The sequence below is a fragment of the Anomaloglossus baeobatrachus genome, chromosome 1 (genome assembly GCF_048569485.1).
Source record: "Anomaloglossus baeobatrachus isolate aAnoBae1 chromosome 1, aAnoBae1.hap1, whole genome shotgun sequence".
NCBI classification, from domain to species: Eukaryota; Metazoa; Chordata; class Amphibia; order Anura; family Aromobatidae; genus Anomaloglossus; species Anomaloglossus baeobatrachus.
Genome location: NC_134353.1, coordinates 32,688,765 through 32,704,168, shown reverse-complemented (window position 1 = coordinate 32,704,168; position 15,404 = coordinate 32,688,765). Strand labels below are relative to the sequence as shown.

At 41.0% G+C, this 15,404-nt stretch overlaps 1 protein-coding gene across 1 annotated transcript in view; it reads right to left on the bottom strand.

Annotated features, from left to right (window-relative positions):
- LOC142243005 (vomeronasal type-2 receptor 26-like) overlaps positions 1–8,353 on the bottom strand; it is a 175,116-nt gene extending 166,763 nt beyond the window's left edge. The window contains exon 1 of the mRNA XM_075314884.1: positions 8,277–8,353. Within this exon, the coding sequence (XP_075170999.1) occupies positions 8,277–8,353 (77 nt within the window). The remainder of the gene's footprint in view (positions 1–8,276) is intronic.
- Positions 8,354–15,404: the final 7,051 nt, after the last annotated feature.

Here is a 15,404-nt window from a genome sequence, read left to right as displayed (position 1 = left end):
CAACATGGGTTTATGAGGGATCGATCCTATCAAACTAATTTGATCAGCTTCTATGAAGAGGTAAGTTCAAGCCTGGACCAGGGAAATGCAGTGGATGTTGTGTATATGGACTTTTCAAAAGCTTTTGATACGGTGCCACACAAAAGGTTGGTACATAAAATGAGAATAATGGGGATAGGGGAAAATATGTGTAACTGGGTTAAAAACTGGCTCAGTGATAGGAAACAAAGGGTGGTTATTAATGGTACGTACTCGGACTGGGTCTCAGTTCATAGTGGGGTACCACAGGGGTCAGTATTGGGCCTGCTTCTTTTCAACATATTTATAAATGACCTTGTTGGGGGCATGCGGAGTAGAATTTCAATATTTGCAGATGATACTAAACTCTGCAGGGTAATCAATATAGAGGAGGATAATTTTATATTACAGGGAGATTTATGTACATTGGAGGATTGGGCTGAGAAGTGGCAATTGAAGTTTAATGTAGATAAATGTAAGGTCATGCACTTGAGTAGAGGAAATAACATTTATGATTATGTACTTAATTGTAGAACACTGGGTAAAACAGACACAGAAAAAGACTTGGGTGTATGTGTGGTTGGTAAACTTCACTTTAGTGGACAGTGTCAGGCAACTGCTGCCAGGGCTAATAAAATAATGGGATGTATTAAAAGAGGTATAAGTGTTCATGAAAAAAATATAGTTCTACCTCTGTACAAGTCACTAGTGCGACCGCACTTAGAATACTGTGTACAATTCTGGTCACTGATATATAAGAAGGACATAGCTGAACTGGAGAGGGGGCAGAGAAGAGCCACCAAGATTATAAGAAGAATGGGTGGGCTGCAATACCAAGACAGGTTATTAAACTTGGGGTTATTTAGTTTGGAAAAACGAAGGCTTAGGGGGGATCTAATCACAATGTATAAATATATGAGGGGACAGTACAGAGACCTTTCCAAAGATCTCTTTACACCTAGGCCTTCGACTGGAACACGGGGGCATCTGCTACGTCTTGAGGAAAGAAGGTTTAATCATAATCACAGACGAGGATTCTTTACTGTACGAGCAGTGAGACTATGGAACTGTCTGCCGCATGATGTTGTAATGAGTGATTCACTACTAACATTTAAGCAGAGACTGGATGCCTTTCTTGAAAAATTTAATATTACCGGTTATGTATATTAGATTTTATGACAGGGTATTGATCCAGGGAACTAGTCTGATTGCCGGATGTGGACGAAGGAAGGAAATTTTTTCCCCATTGGAACTTGTTTGCCACATTGGGGTTTTTTTGCCTTCCTCTGAATCAACATGTTAGGCTACGGGTTGAACTAGATGGACTAAAGCCTGCTTTACACGGTACGACCGATTGTGCGATTTCACAATCGATCGTACCCGCCCCCGTCCTTTTTGCGTCACGGGCAAATCGCTGCCCGTGTCGCACAAAGGTAGTAACCCCCGTCACACATACTTACCTCTCGTGCGACCTCGCTGTGGGCGGCGAACGTCCACTTCCTGGAGTGGGAGGGACGTTCGGCGTCACAGCGACGTCACACGGCCGCCGGCCAATAGAAGCGGAGGGGCGGAGATGAGCAGGATGTAAACATCCCGCCCACCTCCTTCCTTCCACATAGAGACGGTGGCGGCCGCGGGAGGCAGGTGAGCTGCTCATCGTTCCCGTGGTGTCACACGGAGCGACGTGTGCTACCACGGAAATGATGGTCAACTAAAGTAACCGATATTATGGAACCTAACGAGCAGTACCCGACTCACGATTTGTGAGCGATACTGCGTTGCTAGGAGGTGTCACACAGGCCGGCATCACCAGCGATGCCGGATGTGCGTCACAAAAACCGTGACCCCGACGATCTATCGCACGATAGATTGCCTGGTGTAAAGCAGCCTTTAGAGTCTCCCTTCAACCTTAAAAACTATGATACTTTGATACTATGATACAGTTATAGGTATTGCTACTTAGTGCCTGGCCTAAAAAAGTCGGTAGTGAAGTATCTAAAAAGTGAATAATGGCAATTTTAATTGCTTGGTCAAAATTCTGCCAACAGTTATATATATTGTTGCTTGTTAGTAGCTGGCCTAAAAAAGATGGTAAGGAAGTTTTTACAAAGCTTTTTTTTGCAACATTAATTCCCTGCTCAAAATTATGCAGTGAAAGACATGTATAGGTATTGTTAGTGGTGCACTACATACTCAGCCTCAACTCTGGCTGTGTCCAGCAGCGGTTGCAGGTCTGCAGTTTGTAGGAAGGGTTGCCTAGACTAAGCATTTTTTGAGACCGCAAAAGATGACCAAACATCCGTTTTCGGCCAATGTCATAAAAGACTGACTAGAGGCAAAAATTCTAATAATTTGACATGCATAAACAGCTGAGCTGGATCAATCTTTTTTACTAAAACTATTCTAACACAGGTATGCGACCACAGAACCTCATCTTGTGTACCTTCTACAGTGGGGGGTGAGTGAGGGTCCACAGATATTATAGAAAAGACTGTGCCTGGTGTATTTGATCCATGTGAGACACCAAGCCTTACAACTCCCCCACAGTCCACTGATCAATACACCTTACTCCACCCTCTTTCAGCACTGCAGCCAGCCCTCAGTCCCGCAATTTTGGCCACATAAAAGACCATTTCCTACCACACATGACATAGCAAAGTGCTTGAACTTCCCCATATCAAAACTGTTGGCCACGGAAATGCTGCCTTTCCGCCTGGTGGATACAGAGGGTCTCTAAAACATGGCTGTCACAGTCCCCCAGTAGCAGTGGCCTAGTAGCTATTACTTCTCTAATAAAGCTGTGATTGCACTACACCATCATATTACAGCCAAGATTACCTTTTGCTTGAACATCTCTGTATCTCCAAGGGGATATTTTAATACTGACACCTGCAAGAGCAAGCTTGGCCAGGGACATTACATCTTGCTGATCGGCCACTAAGTTACTCTGGTGGCTGTGGGGGCATGTGGGGAAGGGTCTTCTTCACAAGTGTTGAAATCCCCAAGGCTTTCGGGACAAATTTCTGGATCTATCGCTTACACTTTTGCTTCCTCCACCTCCTCTAGGGCCTCCACCTGCACCATCAACCTCTCCCTTAATGTAACACATGTTCCAAGAGTGCAGGGAGAATCCCCCCACCTCCAAACAGCTCAGCCAGGGCTCAACACAATCAGGCATTGCTGAAATTATCGGAGAATGCAATCAGACAGCTGCCGAGTTGTGGTCCGCTATCCAGGTCAAGTTTGATCCATGGCAGTCTCCACTGAACCTTGAGCCAGGGAAGGCCATGTGCAACAATGGTGCAAATCTGTAAGCAGCTGTATGCCTGGACAAAACCCATATGTGTCTTGCATGGCACACAATATGAACCTGGTTGTACAGACTTGTTTAGCCCACTCTCCTTGGCTAGATGTGCTGCTGCAGAAGGAGCAGTAAGTGTGTGCTCACTTCTGCCTTTCTCTCCTCATGGCTAGTCGACTTACAATACTACAAACTACTTTTAGCCTATCGGTTAATTGGATGATATGCGATGTATCAACACAGTGGAATTCCACTCTGCACATGTTGCAGCTACTGTGGCAGTAGCAGCAGGACCTGATGTGTGAAGCAAATCATGATTTTGAAGTGAGCACAGATGAAGGACCTTTGCACCCTTCTTTTTCCATATGGTAAAAAAACCCACAGGTTTCTTCCAGGAGATGTAGGTTCGTGAACTCAGCCAATTTGAGGTCACTGAGTTCATTGAGGTCCCCTGAGGTCAGGTTACCTACAGTCACGGGTGGACAGTGAGAACCTCCAGCTGTCATTGCAAATATTCTGAGTGATGTCATCGCTTTGGCTTAGTCTCTGCCTGAAGTCCACAGCGGGTGATCATGTTGTATGACCGCTTGTTGTCTGTTCAGATGTAGCAAAGCTGCAATTGTTATGGAATTTTGTGTAGATTACGTCGTTCCTGGGTCTTTTGGGGGTTAATAAAGTGGTGAAAGAGGGTAAGTTGTGTGCTTCACGTTGATTAAAGTGTTTTTTTATTATTTATTTTCCCTTACAGATTAGTAATAGGGTGGTCTCAAATACACCTCCCTTGCTAATCCAATGGTTAGTGGCAGCTGTGAGTTGTGATTAACTCATTAATACCCCAATTGCCACTGCACCTGGACAATCGGAAAGAGCTGGGTAAAGTGCCAGAATTGTCCCATCTAGCTGATGCGGCAAACCTGGGCAGCTGTAGGCTGATATTTTTAGGCTATGGGGACCCAATAAACATGGGTCTCCCCAGCATGAGAATATCAGCCCACAGCTGTCAGGCTTTATTTTTGCTTGGTATCAAAATCGGAGGGGGTGGGGGGGGGGCACAAGCTGTTTTTAAAATTGTTTATTTAAATAATTCGTAAAAAAATGCATGTGCTTACTCCTATTTTGATACACAGACAAGACAAGACAAGATAAGCGCATGACTGGGGGATCCACCCTCTCCTGTTAACCCCTTAAAATGCGCTGTCAAAATGTGACAGTGCGACTAAAATGCCCGCATTGGGGATTGTGCACTCACGCACCACCATCAGAAGCCCCATGGTGTGATCATGGGGAGCCAATAGTTGCCATGGTAGCACAGGATCATGTGATGTCTCTTGTACTATTATGACTCAACAGATCAGCCGCTGTTACAAGAGATGAGCATTTTTTGTTGATCTGACCTGTGTAGTTGTGATCAACAGAAATGAAAGAGTAACCAAAATACTGATCCTTATAGTCCCCTTTGGGGGCTAGTAAAATTAAAAAAACAGTTAAAAAAAGTTTTAAAAAATAAAAAAAATGTATAAGTTTAAATCACCCCCATTCGCCTCCTTGAACATGAAAAGGTTAAAAAAATATACACACATTTGCTATCACCACATTCAGAAATGCCTGATCTATCAAAATATAAAATCAATTAATCTGACAGGTAAACGGCATAGCTAAAAAAAAATTCCAAAACGCCAAAATTACATTTTTTGGTTGTCGCAAATTGCGATCTTAACGTAGCATCTGCCCAAAAATGGTACCATTAAAAATGTCAAATGAAATTGAAAAAGTAAGCCATCATTGAGCCATAGATTCCAAAAAATGAGAATGCTACATGTCGCGGAAAATGGTGTGAAAAGTGTGCCACTTTTATGGTTAAAATTCTGAATTTTTTTAATTCCTTAGATAAAAGTAAACCTTTAAATATTTGGTGTCATCAAACTCGTACTGAGCTGAGGCATGACTCCAACACATCATTTTTACTATATAGTGAACCCGTTGAATGAGATATCCCAAAAACTATCATACAATTGCACTTTTTTAGCAATTTTTCCACACTTGAATTCTTTTGCCGGTTTCCAGTACACTATAAGGTAAAACTTGTAAATTCATTTAAAAGAAAAACTCATCCTGGAAAAAACCTGCCCACATGTGGCAATATTGATGGAAAAATAAAAGGAAAGAAACCCCCCCCCCAAAAAACCGGAAAATCACCCAGGAGTTAAGGAGTTAAAGATCAAGTCTCCCTCTTTTCACCCATTTAAAATTAAATTAAAAAACGCTTTTGGTGTTGCTGAATTCAGAAATCCCAGATCTATCAAAATATAAAATTAATTATTCTGATTCGTAAAGGGCGTAGTGACAAAAATCAAAATTAAAGAATTACATTTTTTTATTGCCGCAACATTGCATTAAAATGCAGTAACATGGTAAATAATTTAAAAAAAAATTGTGAGATTGCACTTTTTTTCAAATTTCATGCATTTGGAATTTTTTTCCCCAATTTACGTACAGTACAATGTGGGGCAGAATGAATGGTGTAATTTAAAAATACAACTCGTCCCACAAAAAAACCCCATCATATGGATATATTTACTCAAAAATAAATACAGGTTATGGCTCTTGGGAGAAGGGGAGGAAAAAACAAAAAAAAAAATGTAAATTGCCCTGGAGTGAAGGAGTTAAAATGCAAAAAAAAACAACAATTGTAGAACTACTGGGTTTTTATTTTTTTTTTTTCAAATAAAGAGTAAATAGAAGTTTGTTCATAAGACCTCTATCCTCCTGTGCCTGTCTATGTCTTGTATTGTTTATGATTATTGTACTTGTCCCTATTATGTACAAACCTTTCACATGTAAAGCGCCATGGAATTGATGGTGCTATAATAATAAATAATAATAATAATAATAATAATAAGTTCAATGAAGAACAGAATGAGGCCACTGAAAAAAATAACAATCACTCATACACTCACATTTTTGCCACAAATTATGGTAGAAATGTGGTGCATTGAGCTTCATAAATATACCTTTTTCTTTTTGGGTGACTTTTTTATTGGATTTTTTAAATTTCAATTAAAGTGACTTGTTTGTTACTAGATATCGGTGAATTTATTTTAGTGGAGTTTAGTTTGAATTTAAGAAAAATATGTACAGTATTCTATAGATTAGAGGGTTTTTTGTATTTTGCTCCATGGGAATTCAGCAAAATGATAGCCAGTTGGGGGGGGGGGCTAAAAATTAATACACAAAAATATTATACTACTATCACCGCCGACCTCTACAGTCTCCTCCAGCCCTCACTGTTCCCCATAGTCCTCAGTACTTCTTCTTACTCATGGCATTAAAATAAAGATGGGCGTCATCACGCTCGGCTAGAATTGCCAGCCATATCTTGGTCAAAGATATCATTGCATGTGTATTTCTTAAGATCCTGACATTGTGAGGGTGTAGAGTGAAAATGCCTAGAATAGAGGTGTCGAAGACCATATCAGGGACAGACGGTCTTTTGGGTGACTGAGAAAAACTGAGAAGTGTGATGTTGATCATTTGCATTTTTTATTTCTTTTGTTCTTACATCTCTAAACCATAGACCATCAGAGATAGTACATTTGCGGAGAATAAATTTACTACAAATCGAATTCTACATTAAAATGTATGCAATTTGGCAAATGTGGATGCCTTTATTAACTCCAAGCTCAACTACTGCAAACTCCTGCTCTCTGACCTCCCTTCTAATGCGGGCTTTACACGAGAAGAGCTATCGTGCGATGCATCATCAGGGTCACGGTTTTCGTGACGCACATCCGGCATCGTTCACGACGTCGTCTCGTGTGACACCACCGAGCGACGCAGTATCGCTCACAAATCGTTAGTCGGGTACTCGTCGCTCAGTTTTAAAAAAATTGTTTAATTAAAATGGCGCTGGTTGTTCATCGCACCCGGGGTAGCAAACATTGCTCAGTGTGACACCCCGGGAATGATGAACACAGCTTACCTGCGTCCCGCAGCTCCCGTCGGCTATGCGGTAGGAAGGAGGTGGGCGGGATGTTTACGTCCCGCTCATCTCCACTTCTCCCCTTCTATTGGCCGGCGGCTGTTTGACGTTGCTGTAATGCCGAACGTCCCTCCCCCTTCAGGAAGAGGATGTTCGCCGCCCACAGTGAGGTCGCTCAGCAGGTAAGTACGTGTGATGGGGGTTTCATGACTTTGTGTGACACGGGCAGCGATTTGCCCGTGACGCACAAATGACGTGGGCGGGTGCGATCGATCGTAAAATCGCACGATCGGTCGACTCGTGTAAAGCCCGCATTACACTCTCACCTCTCCATTTTATCCTACACTCTGCTGCCCAGCTAATCCACCTGTCTCCTCTCTGCCAATCTATTTTTATTACCCAAAGACTCCAGTTCAAAACACTAACCATGACATACAAAGCCATCCACAACCTGTCTCCTCCGTAAACCTGTGACCTAGTTTCAAGGTACCTACATGCACACAACCTCCGATCCTCACAAGATCTCCTTCTCTACTCCTCTCTTATCTCCTCTTCCCACAATTGCATACGAGATTTCTCTCATGCCTCCCCATACTGTGGAACTTTCTACCACAGCAGATCAGATTCTCGCCTACAGTGGAAACCTTCAAAAGGAACCGGAAACCCACCTATTCAGACAAGCCTACAACCTGCAGTAACACTCAGTCCACTACACCGATGCACGATCAGCTCTACTCTCACCTACTGTATCCTCATCTATCCCCTATAAACTGTGAGCCCTCGTGGGCAAGATCCTCTACCCTCCTGTACCACTCTGTGCCTTGAACTGTTCATGATTATTGTACCTGTCTATGTAAGCCCCCCTTTTTGCATGTAAAGTGCCTGTTTCCCGCATCTCCCTGGAATCGGCAGCTATCCATAGCTGCAGGTTCCGAGCATTTTTGATGTGGTAAACCTGTGGGACAAGTGCAGACATACCTGCGGAATTCCCGCTTTATATCTCCATAGTTGAGGAACGGGAATTCTGCAGATATTTCCACAAGAATAATTGACATGCAGTTATGTGTGGCTGCGGGACATACGCAGCATGTTCCACAGCCGCACATCTCGCACCATTGATACAGGACTCCCCAAATCCCATAGGATAACATGGGGAGTGTCTGTACTTGTGCAAACCTGCGGATTTATCTAGAAAATCCAGATAAATTTGTAGGTTTTCCGCGCATAAATCTGCGGGTACGTTGTCCCGTGGGCAAATAGCCTTACAATAATTCACGAAAAAGGACATAAATTTAAAGAAAAAAAAGAAAAAAAATTACCCAGAAAAAAGCCACCAGCCAACACATGTGAAAATGAACTTGCAGGATGCAGCCGGCCCCCCATGATAAAGGTAGGGGTAACATAGGTGCAGAATACCAATGAGACAGCCACTCTCAACCTATCAACTCATGGAGGTAGTGGCTGCTGGTATTAGGCTGTGTGCGCACGTTGCGTAATTGCATGCATTTACGCTGCGTATTGCACTGCAGCGTAAATGCATGCGTCCTGCGTCCCCTGCACAATCTATGAAGATTGTGCATGACATGTGCACATGATGCTTTTATGAACACAGCGATTTGGGTGCTAAAATTTGGACCCAAATCCGTGCGTTTATAAAATGAGCATGTCAATTATTCCGTGCACTATGGACGCAGCTCCCACTTTGTCTATGGTGGGGGCAGCAGCCATAGCGCATGAAATCGGCTTTTTTTGTACAGACAAACTGCATCCATTATGCAGTGTTTCTGCAGTGATTTGACGTGCACATGTGCTGTCAAATCGCTGCAGAATATTCAGCAGATACGTGCGCATGAACCCTTAAACCTGCACACTAATGAGGTTTTACATAGGACACCAGTCACACAGATATGTACAATGAACAGTGTCCGGCTCACAGCCTATTAATGACATCCTTCTATTAAATCAGGTGGGCTGCCCAGCACTATTTAAGTGCATTGACACATAGGACAGACACCAAAAAAAGGGCCCAGTTGCATCCTACGGAAAAATATGCAATAGAAAATGATATACAGTAAAATGATAATAAATGTGAGTTATTGGTCTGTATTTTGGCCAAAATACATAAGCAAATAACCCGAACATCAAGGGTCCCCACGTTTACGAGACCCAACACTATATTCAAATTAATTCACCAAAAAGGGCGTAAATTCAAAGAAAAAAAAAAACTCACCAGAAAATACTTTATGTGGGGGAAAAAATTCCGAATTTGTAAAAAATGTTTTGGGTTTTGGTGCCATTTTCCAAGAACAGTAACATTTGTCTTTTTCGGGATCTGGGGCTAAGCGATGGCCTTTTTTGTGCATTGGGCTGACATTTTTACTAATACAATTTTCAGATAAGTGTAATGTTTTGAGCTCCTCTTATTGTATTTTATTGCAATGTTGCGGCAGCCAAAAAAACCTTATTGTGAAGTGTTGTTTTTTTTATTTGTCATGCTGTTTACAGATTGGATACAATTTTTTATATTTTCATAAATTGGACTTTTCTGAATACAGTCATACCAAATATATGTATTTTTATTTTACTTGTAATTGTCTTATGTTCAATGGGGCATAAAAGAGTTCATTTAAATGTTTATTTTTTTAATTTATTTCATGTTTTTTTTTAAACTTTTTCTTTTTGCTTCGTACTGTTTTTAATAGTATTCGTAGGGGACTTGAAGATGTGATCATCTGATTGCTTGTGCTGTACAGAGCAGTACATGAACAACAGCATCACCATCAACAACATCATCACCATCATCACCATCAACAACATCATCATCAACAACAGCATCAGCATCAACATAAGCATAAACAACAGCATCAGCACCAGCATCAACATCAGCACCAGCATCAGCATCAATAACAGCATCAGCATCAACATCAGCACCAGTATCAGCGTCAACAACAGCATCAGCATCTGCACCAGCACCGCTCTGTACAGCAGAAATGAAGATCTTCTATGCATGGCAGCTCACATCCAGAATTCAATAAAGGATCATTATGAAAGTCACAGAGGTCATCAGTTGATTCCTTCGTGTCATGGCGCACCCATCTGCAGGTGCGTGCTAAATGCCACTGTCAGAGATTTACAGCAGGAATTAAATGGTTAACAGCCACAATCAGATCTCTGATTCTCCGCTGTTCTTAGAGGCACATGATGGATTTTTTTTTTAGTCAGCCAACATGTGCAGGGAAAGATGTGGGTTCAGCATTATAGCCCAAATAAAATGTAGGGACACGACCTATGACATAAATATACATCAAATTGTACGAGCAGTGAGACTATGGAGCTCTCTGCCGCATGATATTGTAATGAGTGATTCACTACTAACATTTAAGCAGAGCCTGGATGCCTTTTTTGAAAAATTTAATATTACCAGTTATGTATATTAGATTTTATGACAGGGTGTTGATCCGGGGAACTAGTCTGATTGCCGGATGTGGAGTCAGGAAGGATTTTTTTCTCCATTGCAGCTTGTTTGCCACATTGTTTTTTTTTTTTTGCCGTCCTCTGGATCAACATGTTAGGCTACGAGTTGAACTAGATAGACTTAAGGGTGCTTTACACACTGTGACATCGCTAGCGATCTCGTTACTGATGTGACATGGCAGATCGCAGATAAGATTTGTCGAGATCGCACATAGGTCATTTTTGTAGCGCCAGTCACATGTGCGATCTCGGCAAATCGTATGTGCGATCTGGTGTGTGACATTGCTAACGAGATCACTAGCGATGTTGCAGCGTGTAAAGCACCCTTTAGAGTCTCCCTTCAACCTTAAAAAACTTTGATACTATGAAATGTCCTGAAAGGGTTAAAATTATTAAATGTGCTTTTATTCCTAATTAAAAAGAGAAAAGTTTACAAGAGCATAAGCACCAAAAATGTCTTCGACGAAAATAAGCCAAATTTACAATATTGTGTGTTTGGTAATAAAAATACATTGAGTAAAACAAGAACGTTTTGAAGACACCTGCAATTTCTCCTTTGTCGGAGACCCTACATTTGGTCCTTCCATTTTTTTCATACAGAGAACAGACAGGTAGAAGTTGATATAAATGATGAAATTGTTGCATTTCCACACAAAATCTGATAGAACATGCCACAATTTTTTAACTTTGTCAAATTAATGTCTTACATGTCTCCTTAGTAAATTACTAGAAAGAAACTAAAATGAGAAACTGTCACATAACAATGAATATACACAAACTAACTATGCAAATGATGTAAGTTTCGCTGATAGGAGAGATTCTCACGTAATCGACCTCCAAGAAAAAAAACAATTTTGTTGGTAAAACACTTGGCGTGGCAAAATGAAAGAATAGCACACAATTTATAGAAAGTGGCAGCCATGTTCCATAAAAATGTAGTGTTATTTTATTTTTCATTTTAGACTTACAATATGCAGAGGACATTGGGAAATACTTGTCCTATGTAGCTCAAATGTATTGCCTGTGAATGTACAGTGAAGATTCCTCCTATAATAATGTCTCCTTCTTGTGCATATTTATATTCGAATGTATAGTTCTTCATCGTGAGATGACATCCTGGAGCCGAGCTCTGTGATTGTGCAGAGGAAAGCAACAAGCAAAAGAGTAACATCCAGCAGAACGGAATATCAGACACAATGAAACCCAACATCAGATTATCAGTAACGACTCTTCTCCCTGTTCCCAGTGGCATGACAGATGTGAATCTTTAATGAACACATCAGGACCGCACCGACAATGACACAATCAGGGCTTTATATCTTGTTCCAAGTTACAGTTTTAGACTTGATATAAATTTGTATTTAGCAAAAATTAAGAAGAAAAAAAGGATAAATAAAATAAGCTCAGTCTCAGGTGAGAGGCAAATAAAAGCATTGTGAATGAAATAAATAAAAATAAATATAAAAAAACAGCCAAAGAGCGATCATGTAGGTAACTAATAGAGATAAGCAGAAATTTTGAAATTCAAATTCACTTTTTTTTCTGAGTTTCTTGTATATTTTTGATTTGTGATCAATGAAATCACACCATTTGCATAATTAAAAAGTATTTAATTGTTTGGAAAATATGTCAACAATATAGGTTCTGCACTACCGTTCAAATGTTTGGGGTCCCCCAGACAATTTTGTTTTTTCCATGAAAAATCCTACTTTTATTTATAAATGAGTTGCATAATGAATAGAGAATATCGTCCAGACATTGACGAGGTTAGAAATAATGATTTTTACTTGAAATAATATTCTCTTCAGACTTTGCTTTTGGCACAGAATGCTCCTTTGCAGCAATTCCAGCTTTGCAGACCTTTTGCATTCTAGCTGTTAATTTGCAGAGGTAATCTGGAGATATTTCACCCCATGATTCCTCCTCCCACAAGTTGGATTGGCTTGATGGGCACTTTTTGGTGCCATACGGTCAAGCTGCTCCCAACACAGCTCAATAGGGCTGAGATCTGGTGACTGGGCTGGCCACTCCATTACAGATAGAATACCAGCTGCCGGCTTCTTCCCTAAATAGTACATGCATAATTTGGAGATGTGCTTTGGGTCATTGTCCTGTTGTAGGATGAAATTGGCTCCAATCAAGCGCTGTCCACAGGGTATGGCATGGCGTTACAAAATGGAGAGATAGCCTTCCTTATTCAAAATCCCTTCTACATTGTATAAATCTCTCACTTTACCAGCACCAAAGCAACCCCAGACCATCACATTACCTCCACCATGCTTGACAGATGGCGTCAGGCACTCTTACAGCATCTTTTCAGTTGTTCTGCATCTAACAAATGTTCTTCCATGTGATCCAAACACCTTAAACTTCGATTCGTCAGTCCATAACACTTTTTTCCAATCTTCCTCCGTCCAATGTCTGTGTTCTTTTGCCCATATTAATCGTTTTCTTTTATTAGCAAGTCTCAGATATGGCTTTTTCTTTGCCACTCTGCCCTGAAGGCCTGCATCCCAGAGTCGCCTCTTCACTGTAGACATTGATGCTGGCGTTTTGCGGGTACTATTTAAAGAAGCTGCCTGTTAAGGACCTGTGAGGTGTAAATTTATCAAACCAGAGACTCTAATGTACTTGTCTTGTTGCTTAGTTGTGCAGCGCGGCCTCACACTTCTCTTTCTACTCTGGTTACAGCCTGTTTGTGCTCTCCTCTGAAGGGACTAGTACACAATCTTCAGTTTCTTGGCAATTTCTCACATGGAATATCCTTAATTTCTAAGAACAAGAATAGACTGTCAAGTTTCACATGAAAGTTATCTTTTTCTGGCTATTTCGAGTTTAATGGAACCAACAAATGTAATGCTCCAGATTCTCAACTAGCTCAAAGGAAGGTCAGTTTTAAGATTCTCTAATCAGCAAAACTGTTTTCAGTTGTGCTAACATACTTGCACAAGGGTTTTCAAGGGATTTCTCCACATCCATTAGCCTTCTAACACAAATAAATCACAACACACTGCAGAAGGCTACCTAAATTTTATATATGATCTAAAATGTATCCCTTTTTCAAAGGAGGGTAGGCAGATCTATGAGTTGCTGTAGTTTATAGTGGGTGGTACAAACAATAGAAGCCATGACAGTTTCACAATTTCACAGCTTGGTGCAACAGTTATCCCTATTTTGGGAGTATGAATAGCATAACATTTTGATTAATAAAAAAAAACATTTTTTTCACTAGCCATTCAAAAATTATCCCATTAATAGGAAGACAAAACAGGTATAATCTAATGTTTTGAATGTGAAAGATAATTACCTCCTGACTGGAAGTGGAAAAAATGATCACTTATTTTGGGTCCACAACTGGTTCCATAATCACCTGTAATTAGGAATTAAGTTTATTTGTTAAACTCAATTAGACAGTTGCCCCTGTACCTATTAAGTTGTATCAAACTGTCTAAGGCTGCCATCCACTGTCACTCTCTCCACACATGCCGCCCCAGCCCTATCATATCAGCCCTGCTCCTTCTCATCCTACCAGTCTATTTGAGAATGAGAAGACCACAATCAACACTCCCAATGAATCCAGTAAGGTGAGATAAAAAAAATATTAACTACACCAGTGGCATGAGATTGCCATAAAAAATGAATAGAAATTGCCATTCAAAGCATTTTGGCTTATTAGAAAAGCCTTCTTCAAATTTGAGTAATATTTAAAATATTTATATGCCCCATAGTGCCTGCAGAGCTGAAGGTGCTAGCTCCTCTGGTAAAAGGGATCTAGTACATACTCGAGTTTAAATAGCCAGAAAGGGGATGGGTATGATGTTAACTGTAAATTACTAACATTCATCCGGCAAAATGAAATAATCCTTTATGCTAAAACCAATACTCAAAAGGATACCATAAAAATCTTCTCTACTAGCATGAGGAATAATGGGTCACATAATAACCACTTCATTACGTTTGATACAATTATACATCCTAGAAAGAGAGTTGTTCTTAGATTAAGATATATAGGTACTAGGGCTGAGTAGATCCGGACTGTAAAAGTCCGGATCAGCGCAGTTTTAGCGCTCTCTGTGTGCCAGACCCAGGCGCGGGATTCCGGGTGCACGATCCGGATACAGAAATTAAGGTAAAGATAAACAAAATAAGAAATAAGTGAGAGTTTCATACTTACCGAGACTCGGTGTCATGGCGGCACACTGCTTCAGGGTCGCACATTCACTTTCATAACTGTCCAGTGCATACACACAGCTTTCCCTGTTTTCCCCGCCCACCGGCCATCCTCTCATCTGTGATTGGCTGCAGGCTGATGCGCCCCCCAGCCTGTGACAGTCTCTGCTGCACTCATCGCTCCTCGCTGCTCAGTAATAGGCTACACATAGAGCTGACAGTCTTCTCTATGGCTGCTAGCTGTGACATGTAGCAGAGCTGGATGTGTCGTCGTGTGACTTCATGTGGATTACGCCGGACCTGAAGGGCTGTGTTGGGGGTTAATAAAGTGGTGAAGGATGGTGTGTGCTTTGTACTTTATTGCAAATAAAAGATTTTTTCTGTGTGTGATTATTTACATTTATTACAGGTTAGTGATGCAGGTATCTCATAGAAGCCTGTGCCATCACAACCTAGGGCTTA